General features: G+C 44.4%; 1 protein-coding gene across 1 annotated transcript in view; it reads left to right on the forward strand.

Annotated features, from left to right (window-relative positions):
- The first annotated feature begins 1,854 nt into the window (after positions 1-1,854).
- The window catches only part of LOC311141770 (tight junction protein 2-like), a 99,667-nt gene continuing 88,949 nt past the window's right edge, over positions 1,855-12,572 (forward strand). Inside the window, exon 1 of the mRNA XM_084177214.1 lies at positions 1,855-2,152. Coding sequence (XP_084033340.1) covers positions 2,093-2,152 — 60 coding nt within the window. The 5' untranslated portion in view covers positions 1,855-2,092. The remainder of the gene's footprint in view (positions 2,153-12,572) is intronic.

The following is a 12,572-nucleotide window of genomic DNA, read 5'->3' on the forward strand; positions in this document are numbered from 1 at the left end:
GTTGGTTCTCTGGACATGTTAACACTTCAGGTCTGAGGTACTCTCACAGTCACCCACACACCTGCTGTTCAGTAGATACAAGGGTTAGACATGCATTAGTCTTGAAAACCCGACCCTAGGCAACACAATGACTAGGGTCTGGTTTCAATGATGGACTCTTTTGGCATAGGGGAACCACGTCACTACTTTATCCGCTTGAATAAAATACAAAATATTAACTAGCAAGATGTAGATCACAGAAGTTATTTTCAATGACTGCATTTCGCAAGTGGCTAGTTTGCATCAACTACCTTACCTAAAACCACTGTAAAGGTTTTGCCTGCAAACTTTGGTTTTGAATCGCGATGTTCTGGCATGTCTGCCTCGTGATTTGTTGGGAGAGTCCCCAGATATTTCCCCCCCCCTATCAATGTAGGCATTGACATAGGTCCTCTATGCCAAAAGAGTCCATCATTGAAACCAGACCCTAGTCACTGTGTTGCCTGAGTCGGGGTTTAGAGACTAGACAAGCATCCCTCTCTGTCTGTCCTCTCAATAAAAAGCTCTCTTCCCAACCTCTCTCTCGCTTCCCCTTTCTCTCCCTATCTCTGTCTCTCTCTTCTCCTCTCTATCTGTCTCTCTTCGACCTCTTTCTTTCGCTCTCTCTCTTCCTCTATCTCTCTTTTCCTCTCTTTCTCTCTGTGTCTTTATTTCTCTCTCTCTCTGTAACCTTCTCTGTATCCCTCCTTCTCAGTCTGTCAGACGAGCACCATTTTGCACAACGGGTTCAAGTTGGTAGACAAAGTGAAATATTATCCTGTCCTGTATGAAGCTCATGGATAATGTATATTGTGTTAAGTGTGTGTACTTAACACACAGTGTGAATACACTTTTTAAAGCAATATGCTTTTATAATGGCTAATGGGAATAACACAAGTAGGATAGCCAAGGAACATGTACACACACACACACACACACACACACACACACACATACACAAAACAGACACACACACACACACTGCAAAGCACCGTGATGTCCTTGTGGAGATAAATAACAGTTATAGAATCAAATGCAGACTCCAGTCTGCTTAAAAGTATTGTCACAACCCTGCAGTCCAAAGATGCATGAATTGTGCAGGAGATATTCTATTCATCCATTCTGGAGGGAAAATTAGAGTTCAATATAAGACTACAGTCTGTCTGCCTCACAGGATTTAGTTTACCCTTTTTGAATTATACATTTTCATTATAACGCAGAAGTTGAAGATATTAACTTTTCTCCTGTGGTGCTGTGTGAGATAGACAGAGGACAGATCTCTATGTTTTATCATAACAAAAATATATACATATTTATAGAAACTCTGCTAGTACACTAGGCTTTCAAGGCCCCCAATGAAATGATACAATTGGACTTTCTGTAAGTAAACACATTCGTTTTTTGTGAACTTTTAGAGAACAGTTAAATCAATGTATCCAATCCGGAAGGGTCCACTCTGGCAGAGGGGGTGAAGCAAAATATTATCGTACAAAATATGTACAAAATGTTCCTATGTCGGAATAAAATGAAACAAAATAGCCCATTAAACATGTCAGTCATTAAATCCGTTTGTAGACGACCATTGAAATTGATATAGAAACGGGCAACATTAGTAGACCCCTCGGTTTCATCTCGGTATTCATAAAGTAGGCTGACTGAGTTCAAAGTCGCTCCTCTGAGGTGTATTAATTCCGCCGAACAGTTGCAAAACGTTTCGTTTTGCAACTAAAACGAGAGTTTGTATTGGACAAATTCAGTTAGGTCCCTCCCCGTTTCGTCCGTTTCCTTCCGTTTAAGAAACGTTTTTCAACAGAATTTACGGAAAGAATACGCCACGGTTGTTGGTTAGAACGTTTCGGCTCCCATCGATATCACAGCAATAATTTTAAAGGATCTCTGGAGTCCGGTAACTGCAGCGAGCTAGGGAAGTCTTTTAGGACCGCTGTCACAAGCTATGTTCCATTTTAGAGACTAGGGTATATTTTAAGAGATACAAGTTCTACAAGCCATAAATAAGACACTTGTTTTACGGTTAACATAAGGCGACAGTGTTTCACAACTTTTACAGCGCAGAATGCCTGTGAAAGGAGGCGGAAGAGTGGCTGCGTATCCAGGCAAGGGCGAACATGTCGGAGTAAGTCAACTGTATGTTTTACCATTAAAGACTGTAACTTTTAGCATACCCCATCGCTGTATCTTAACTCGCTGCGTCACTAGAATATGCTGTGGGTATCTGTAATACTTTTTTTTTTTTTTGAGTTTTACGGTTATGGGGGGGTGATAGAGTGGCTGTACCTTTGCTGCGTGTGGAGGAACCAACGTTTTATAACGGTGTGAATTCACCTGTTGAGTTTCGCCCTCTCGGCCAATAGGAATGACGCCTGAAGTATTTAGTCAAATATTTGCGCTTGATGTCAAGTAGTTGTGCATTATTTACTCACAGTTTAGATTCCTGTAATATAGAATATTATGTTGTGACTATTTTTATTCTGTCACTTTTAAATCTTTCTAGTTTAAATGTCTATTGAGTTGAGAATAAGTGTATATAGCCTAATTTCATGTTAGGGTACATCAATTCAGAAGTGTGTGTGTGTGTGTGTGTGTGGACGCACCCCAAAGGCGCTCTCTGTACTTGGCTCAGTATTGTCTGTCTGGCCCCAGCAGGGGAGAAACTTAGGGTACACAGATTACTGGGACGAGGATCGCTGGAGGGCTCAACCATTACATATGTGGTGTGTATGTTGGTGAATGTGAATGCATTTACAGTATATTTGTGTTTGTTTCTCTCTGTGTATGTGTAACGGGTTGATGATGATCACATTGCTGACCTCATGACACCCAGCAGCTTCCAAACCCAATACTCTCAACCCTCAATATGGCATTCGTTTACACAGCTACTGTATTAATTCAACAAAAACAGAGAAGTATAAGATATTCATCAGTCTAGTATTACATCCTGTCTATTCAGCATGCGGTTATCACTCTACTGTAAATCCACTTTAAAGAAACTACTTGTGCAGGCTTTGAGCATTTGTTTAGTCTTCACAAGCACTGTCACACATTTCTGAAGAATCCATAGCCTAGATGCCTTAAAGGTTGTAGGAATGCTTTTAAAGTTGGAACAATTTCACTATTGCGACAAACCTTGCTTGTTTGTCCAAATAGCTTGTGGTGAGTGGATCATTATTATACAGTGTCACTGTCAACCCTCCACACAGCCTCACTGTTCTGTCTGCCCAGCTGCATAGTCTAGAACCTTCTCTCCATTCTAGAGTGAGTAGCTGTTAAAGTACAGTAGTGTGTCTGTTACAGTAGTTTGTCATTCTCTATTGGGTGAGGACTTCAGTCATACAGTAGCACTTTATTTGAATTTCCTGAGGTGATAATACATGTTAACTAGATGCACATTGATCTTCAATGTGTCTTTCTGAGGGGAAGAGTGTGTTTCAGCGTGTATGTGGATGTGTGAGTCTATAGGTGGAGCATGTGAGAGCTTGTGAATGTAAGCACGTGTGAGTACAGTATATAGGCCTACTTTGAGTGTGTGTGTTTGAATGCATAATGTGAACCGAGTGTGTGTATATATAACTGTTGCTTCAAGGTCCCTCATTGGAGAGATGCGTGTTCAGAGCAGACCTAAGGGTGGGTGGGTGTGCCCGATGGGGCTCGTGTCTGGCTGACCGCTGTAGCATGGAGCAGGTGGTCCCAGCAGTAATCCCCCAGAAGGCAATAGGAGAGAAGCCACCGTGGCAGTTCTAATCTCCCAGGGGCCGTTTGGCTTTAACCCCCCCCCCCCCCTCTTCACATGCCACTTACCAACACACACACACACACTCTGATCAGCCACCTCTTATATTATAGCACATTTCTGATGAACAGTAAGGTTTCTAAAGGGACAGGTAGAAATTACTGTTGGAGAAAATATATGGCTACTCAGAGTATGTTAGAATGTGTTCATGTTACTTCATATTACTACCTTTCTAGAGGTTATCATGTAGTCAGTGGTGGAAAAAGTACTCAATTGTCATACTTGAGTCAAAGTAAAGATGGCGTAATAGAAAATGACTCAAGCAAAAGTCACCCAGTAAAATACTACTTGAGTAAAAGTTTAAAAGTATCCCGTTTTAAATGTACTTAAGTACATGGGTGGAAAAAGTACTCAATTGTCATACTTAAGTAAAAGAAGGAAGGATTACTTTATACTATTCCAGGTATTCCTTAAAGAGGTAGGGTTTCAAGTGTCTCCTGAAGGTGGTCAGTGACTCCGCTGTCCTGGCGTCGTGGGGGAGCTTATTCCACCATTGGGGTGCCAGAGCAGCAAGTAGCTTTGACTGAGCTGAGCGGAAACTGTGCTTCCGTAGAGGTAGGGGAGCTAGCAGGCCAGAGGTGGATGAACGTAGTGCCCTCGTTTGGGTGTAGGGTCTGATCAGAGCCTGAAGGTAAGGAGGTGCCGTTCCCCTCACAGCTCCGTAGGCAAGCACCATGGTCTTGTAGTAGATGCAAGCCTCAACTGGAAGCCAGTGGAGTGTGCGGAGGAGCGGGGTGACATGAGAGAACTTGGGAAGGTCGAACACCAGACGGGCTGCGGCGTTCTGGATAAGTTGTAGGGGTTTAATGGCACAGGCAGGGAGCCCAGCCAACAGCGAGTTGCAGTAATCCAGACGGGAGATGACAAGTGCCTGGATTAGGACCTGTGCCGCTTTCTGTGTAAGGTAGGGTCGTACTCTGCGAATGTTGTAGAGCATGAACCTGCCATAAATGTATGGCAGTAAAAAGTACATATTTTCTATAGAAATGTAGTGGAGTAAAAGTTGTCAAATATAAGTAGTAAAGTACAGATACCCAAAAAAACGTATTAAGTTGTACTTTTTAATGTACACTGAACACAAATATAAACGCAACATGTAAAGTGTTGGTTTCATGAGCTGAAATAAAAGGTCCCTGAAGATTATTTATCTCATTTTGTCAACAAATTTGTTTACATCGCTGTTATGGAGCATTTCTCCTTTGCCAAGATAATCCATCCACCTGACAGGTGTGGCATATCAAGAAGCTGCTTAAACAGCATGATCAGGACACAGGTGCACCTTGTGCTGGGGACAATTAAAGGCCACTCTAAAATATGCTGTTTTGTCACACAACACAATGCTACCAATGTCTCAACTTTTGAGGGAGCACGCAATTGGCATGCTGACTGCAGAAATGTCCACCAGAGCTGTTGCCAGAGAATTTAATGTTAATTTCTCTACCATAAGCTGCCTCCAACGTCGTTTTAGAGAATTTAGCAGTACGTCCAACCGGCCATGGGTAAACATGCCAGCCCAGGACCTCCACATCCGGCTTCTTCCCCTGTGGGATCATCTGAGACCAGCCACCCGGATAGCTGATGAAACTGGGTTTGCACAACTGAAGAATTTCTGCAGCAACTGTCAGGAACCGTCTCGGGGAAGCTCATCTGCGTGCTCGTCATCCTCACCAGGGTCTTGACCTGACTGCAGTTCAGCGTCGCAACTGACTTCAGTGGGCAAATGCTCACCTTCGATGGCCACTGGCACGCTGGAGAAGTGTGCTCTTCACGGTTGAGTCCCGGTTTCAACTGTACTGGACAGATGTCAACGTTGTGAACAGTGTCCCATGGTGGCGGTGGGTTTATGGTATGGGCAGGCATAAGCTACAGAACATAATTACATTTTTATTAATGGCAATTTGAATGCACAGAGGTACCGTGACGAGATCCTGAGGCCCATTGTCGTGCCATTCATCTGCTGCATTTACTTCATGTTTCAGCCTGATAATGAACAGCCTCATGTCGCAAAGATCTTTACACCATTTTTGGAAGCTGAAAATGTCACCAGTTCTTCCATGGCCTGCATACTCACCAGACATGTCACCCATTGAGCATGTTTAGGATGCTCTGGATCGAAGTGTTCCACAGCGTGTTCCAGTACTGGCCAATACCAGCAACTTTGCACAGCCATTGAAGAGGAATGGGAAAACATTCCACAGGCCACAATCAACAGCCTGGTCAACTCTATTTGAAGGAGATGTCGCCCTGCATGAGGTAAATGGTGGTCACACAAGATACTGACTTTTTTGAAATCCATAGATTGGGGCCTAATGAATATATTTCAATTGACTGATGTCCTTATATGAACTGTAACTCAGTATATTCTTTGAAATTGTTGCATTTTGCGTTTATTTTTGTGTAGTGTATTTTTGCTTAAGAACTTTACACCACTGCATGTAGTCCAACTTGACACACCCTCCACCACATCATCTCAGGGAGAGGGAGTGGACAGAGTTAAAGATTCCTCCTGAGTACCAAATGGCTTTTCCCTATATAGTGCACTACTTTTGACCTGGGCCCATAAGGAATAGGGTGCTTTGTGGAACATTGCCCACATGTCCTTCCTCCTGTTGCCTTTGAACTCAATTCTCAGCTCCTTTCCTCTCTGCTAGGAGAGCTGTTCCTCTTATCTGTGTAAATAATCTGGTGGTGAGTGTATTCTGGCTGGAGCTAGTGCTCATACACTTACTGGTAAGCATTTCTCTTTGGTGAGGCAAAGGACATGGGACATGGGTGTGGTGGTGTTGAAATCAAACCCCTTGTGGGGAACACATTTGCACCAAATTGCTCGGAGCTATCTGATCTCTGATTGGCCGGATCTAATGGTGGTGCAGAATTCTGATGGGATGGTCTGGGGTTGTTGCCATGAAGAGCAGTGCCGTGACTCTTTTACGCCTTAATCACACCGACAGCATCCATTGCAATTTGGTAAACCAGAAGTATATTCATTTCCAATGGAACGCTGCGTTTGCCTTGCAGCATTGCGTTGCAAAGGGAGTTGCGGTGCGTTCTGTGTGGCGCATACGTTGGATTTATCGAACGTATGCATCAAACTGTATCCGTAGACGGCTTGTCAGAAATGGTAGCAGAAGGTGAATGTTGAACACCTACAGTGTGGGTAAAAAGTATTTGATCCCCTGCTGATTTTGTACATTTGCCCACTGACAAAGAAATGATCAGTCTATAATTTAAATGGTAGGTTTATTTGAACCGTGAGAGACAGCATAACAACAACAAAAATCCAGAAAAACGCATGTCAAAAATGTTATAAATTGATTTGAATTTTAATGAGGGAAATAAGTATTTGACCCCTCTCAATCAGAAAGATTTCTGGCTCCCAGGTGTCTTTTTATACAGGTAACGAGCTGAGATTAGGAGCACACTCTTAAAAGGAGTGCTCCTAATCTCAGCTTGTTAACTGTATAAAAGACACCTGTCCACAGAAGCAATCAATCAATCAGATTCCAAACTCTCCACCATGGCCAAGACCAAAGAGCTCTCCAAGGATGTCAGGGACAAGATTGTAGACCTACACAAGGCTGGAATGGGCTACAAGACCATTGCCAAGTAGCTTGTTGAGAAGGTGACAACAGTTGGTGCGATTATTCGCAAATGGAAGAAACACCAAAGAACTGTCAATCTCCCTCGGCCTGGGGCTCCATGCAAGATCTCACCTCATGGAGTTGCAATGATCATGAGAATGGTGAGGAATCAGCCCAGAACTACACGGGAGGATCTTGTCAATGATCTCAAGGCAGCTGGGACCATAGTCACCAAGAAAACAATTGGTAACACACTACGCCGTGAAGGACTGAAATCCTAAAGCGCCCGCAAGGTCCCCCTGCTCAAGAAAGCATATATATATAGGCCCGTCTGAAGTTTGCCAAAGAACATCTGAATGATTCAGAGGAGAACTGGGTGAAAGCGTTGTGGTCAGATGAGACCAAAATGGAGCTCTTTGGCATCAACTCAACTCTCCGTGTTTGGAGGAGGAGGAATGCTGCCTATGACCCCAAGTATACCATCCCCACCGTCAAACATGGAGGTGGAAACATTATGCATTGGGGGTGTTTTTCTGCTAAGGGGACAGGACAACTTCACCGCATCAAAGGGACGATGGACGGGGCCATGTACCGTCAAATCTTGGGTGAGAACCTCCTTTCTAGGGCATTGAAAATGGGTTGTGGATGGGTATTCCAGCATGACAATGACCCAAAACACACGGCCAAGGCAACAAAGGAGTGGCTCAAGAAGAAGCACATTAAGGTCCTGGAGTGGCCTAGCCAGTCTCCAGACCTTAATCCCATAGAAAATCTGTGGAGGGAGCTGAAGGTTCGAGTTGCCAAACGTCAGCCTCGAAACCTTAATGACTTGGAGAAGATCTGCAAAGAGGAGTGGGACAAAATCCCTCCTGAGATGTGTGCAAACCTGGTGGCCAATTACAAGAAACGTCTGACCTCTGTGATTGCCAACAGTGCTTTTGCCACCAAGTACTAAGTCATGTTTTGCAGAGGGGTCAAATACTTATTTCCCTCATTAAAATGCAAATCAATTTATAACATTTTTGACATGCGTTTTTCTGGATTTCTTTGTTGTTATTCTGTCTCTCACTGTTCAAATAAACCTACCATTAAAAGTATAGACTGATCATGTCTTTGTCAGTGGGCAAACGTACAAAATCAGCAGGGGATCAAATACTTTTTTCCCTCACTGTATCCAGATGATGCGGAATACCATTTTGCGCAATGACGCTGTAGGTGTGATCGAGGCGTAAGAGGATGAGTTAGTCGTCATAAACACGTGCGCGCACACAGTCAACGTCCAGAGTTGACTGTGTGACTAGATCAGCTGTTAGGTTTCCACTGACCCTCATGGAACTGCCCTACACATACTATGTGTCTGTCTATCTACTGAGTATACAAAACATTATGAACACCTGCTCTTTCCATGACAGACTGACCAGGTGAAAGCTATGATCTCTTTTTGATGTCACTTGTTAAGTCCACTTCAGTCAGTGTAGATGGGGAGGAGACCGGTTAAAGAAGGATTTTTAAGCCTTGAGACAATTGAGACATGGATTGTGTATACTGTATGTGCCATTCAGAGGGTGAATGGGCAAGACGAAAGATTTGTGTCTTTTAACGGGGTATAGTAGTCGGTGCCAGGCACACCGGTTTGTCTCAAGAACTGCACCTCTGCTGGGTTTTTCATGCTCAACAGTTTCAAATCAAAATAAAATGTTATTTGTCACATACAGTGGGGAGAACAAGTATTTGATACACTGCCGATTTTGCAGGTTTTCCTACTTACAAAGCATGTAGAGGTCTGTAATTTTTATCATAGGTACACTTCAACTGTGAGATACGGAATCTAAAACAAAAATCCAGAAAATCACATTGTATGATTTTAAAGTAATTAATTTGCATTTTATTGCATAACATAAGTATTTGATCACATACCAACCAGTAAGAATTCCGGCTCTCACAGACCTGTTAGTTTTTCTTTAAGAAGCCCTCCTGTTCTCCACTCATTACCTGTATTAACTGCACCTGTTTGAACTCGTTACCTGTATAAAAGACACCTGTCCACACACTCAATCAAACAGACTCCAACCTCTCCACAATGGCCAAGACCAGAGAGCTGTGTAAGGACATCAGGGATACAATTGTAGACCTGCACAAGGCTGAGATGGGCTACAGGACAATAGGCAAGCAGCTTGGTGAGTAGGTAACAACTGTTGGCGCAATTATTAGAAAATGGAAGAAGTTCAAGATGACGGTCAATCGCCCTCGGTCTGGGGCTCCATGCAAGATCTCACCTCGTGGGGCATCAATGATCATGAGGAAGGTGAGGGATCAGCCCAGAACTACACAGCAGGACCTGGTCAATGACCTGAAGAGAGCTGGGACCACAGTCTCAAAGACAACCATTAGTAACACATTACGCCGTCATGGATTAAAATCCTGCAGCGCACGCAAGGTCCCCCTGCTCAAGCCAGCGCGTGTCCAGGCCCGTCTGAAGTTTGCCAATGACCATCTGGATGATCCAGAGGAGGAATGGGAGAAGGTCATGTGGTCTGATGAGACAAAAATAGAGCTTTTTGGTCTAAACTCCACTCGCCGTTTTTGGAGGAAGAAGAAGGATGAGTACAACCCCAAGAACACCATCCCAACCGTGAAGCATGGAGGTGGAAACATCATTCTTTGGGGATGCTTTTCTGCAAAGGGGACAGGACGACTGCACCGTATTGAGGGGAGGATGGATGGGGCCATGTATTGCGAGATCTTGGCCAACAACCTCCTTCCCTCAGTAAGAGCATTGAAGATAGGTCGTGGCTGGGTCTTCCAGCATGACAACGACCAGAAACACACAGCCAGGGCAACTAAGGAGTGGCTCCGTAAGAAGCATCTCAAGGTCCTGGAGTGGCCTACCCAGTCTCCAGACCTGAACCCAATAGAAAATCTTTGGAGGGAGCTGAAAGTCCGTATTGCCCAGTGACAGCCCCAAAACCTGAAGGATCTGGAGAAGGTCTGTATGGAGGAGTGGGCCAAAATCCCTGCTGCAGTGTGTGCAAACCTGGTCAAGACCTACAGGAAACGTATGATCTCTGTAATTGCAAACAAAGGTTTCTGTAACAAATATTAAGTCCTGCTTAACTTATGTCATGCAATAAAATGCTTAACTTACTTACTTAATTACTTAAAAATCATATAACGTGATTTTCTGGATTTTTGTTTTAGATTCCGTCTCTCACAGTTGAAGTGTACCTATGATAAAAAAATTACAGACCTCTACATGCTTTGTAAGTAGGAAAACCTGCAAAATCGGCAGTGTATCAAATACTTGTTCTCCCCACTGTACACGTGTTTAGCAGATGTTATAGCGGGTGTAGCAAAATGCTTGTGCTTCTAGCTCCGACAATGCAGTAATATTTAACAAGTAATATCGAACGATTTCACAACATATACCTAATACACACAAAACTAGTAAGGAATGGAATTTAAGAAAATATACATATATGGACAAGCAATGACAGAGCGGCATGGACTAAGATACAGTAGAATATTATAGAACACAGTATATACATATGAGATGAGTAGTGCAAGATAAGTGGCTAGTGTTCAATTTCTTAAAGTGGCCAGTGATTTCAATAGGCAGCAGCAGCCTATAATGTGCTAGTGATTGCTATTTAACAGTCTGATGGCCTTGAGATAGAAGCTGTTTTTCATTCTCTCGGTCCCAGCTTTGATGCACCTGTACTGACCTCGCCTTCTGGATGATAGCGGGGTGAACAGGCAGTGGCTCGGGTGGTTGATGTCCTTGATGATCTTTTTGTCCTTCCTGTGACATCGGGTGCTGTATGTGTCTTTGAGGGCGGGTAGTTTGCCCCCGATAATGCGTTCGGCAGACCGCACCACCCTGTGGTTGCGGGCGGTGCAGTTGCCGTACCAGGTGGCGATACAGCCCGACAGGATGCTCTCAGTTGTGCATCTGTAAAAGTTTGTAAGGGTTTTAGGTGCCAAGCCGAATTTCTTCAGTCTCCTGAGGTTGAAGAGGCTCTTTTGCGCCTTCTTCACCACACTGTCTGCGTGGGTGGGCCATTTCAGTTTGTCGGTGATGTGTACGCCAAGGAACTTGAAGCTTTCCACCTTCTCCACTGCGGTCCGGTCGAAGTGGATAGGGGGGTGCACCCTCTGCTGTTTCCTGAAGTCCACGATAATCTCCTTTGTTTTGTTGACGTTGAGTGAGAGGTTATTTTCTTGGCACCACACTCCCAGAGCCCTCACCTCCTCCCTGTAGGCGGTCTCGTCATTGATGGTAATCCAGCCTACTACTGTTGTGTCGTCTGCAAACTTGATGATTGAGTTTGAGGCGTGCTTGGCAACGCAGTCATGGGTGAACAGGGAGTACAGGAGGGGGCTGAGCACACACTCTTGTGGGGCCCCAGTGTTGAGGATCAGGGAAGTGGAGATGTTGTTTCCTACCTTCACCACCTGGGGGCGGCCCGTCAGGAAGTCAAGGAATCAGTTGCACAGGGCGGGGTTCAGACCCAGGGCCTCGAGCTTGATGATGAGCTTGGAGGGTACTATGGTGTTGAATGCTGAGCTATAGTCAATGAACAGCATTCTTACATAGGTATTCCTCTTGTCCAGATGGGATAGGGCAGTGTGCAGTGTGATGGCGATTGCATCGTCTGTGGATCTATTGGGGCGGTAAGCAAATTGAAGTGGGTCTAGGTGACAGGTAAGGTAGAGGTGATATGATCCTTGACTAGTCTCTCAAAGCACTTCATGATGACAGAGGTGAGTGCTACAGGGCAATAGTAATTTAGTTCAGTTACCTTTGCTTTCTTGGGTACAGGAACAATGGTGGCCATCTTGAAGCATGTGGGAACAGCAGACTGGGAAAGGGAGAGATTGAATATGTCCATAAACACACCAGCCAGCTGGTCTGCGCATGCTCTGAGGACGCGGCTAGGGATGCCGTCTGGGCCGGCAGCATCGTCTGTGTATCATTTACGTTATTTAGCAGACACTCTTATCCAGAGCGACTTACAGGAGCAATTAGAGTTAAGTGCCTTGCTCAAGGGCACATCGACAGATTTTTCACCTAGTCGGCTCGGGGATTAGAACCAGCTACCTTTTGGTTACTGGAACAACACTCTTAACCACTAAGCTACCTGCCGCCTCTGAGCCGTCTTAATCAC

Source organism: Coregonus lavaretus (assembly GCF_964263955.1).
Source record: "Coregonus lavaretus genome assembly, chromosome: 14".
NCBI classification, from domain to species: Eukaryota; Metazoa; Chordata; class Actinopteri; order Salmoniformes; family Salmonidae; genus Coregonus; species Coregonus lavaretus.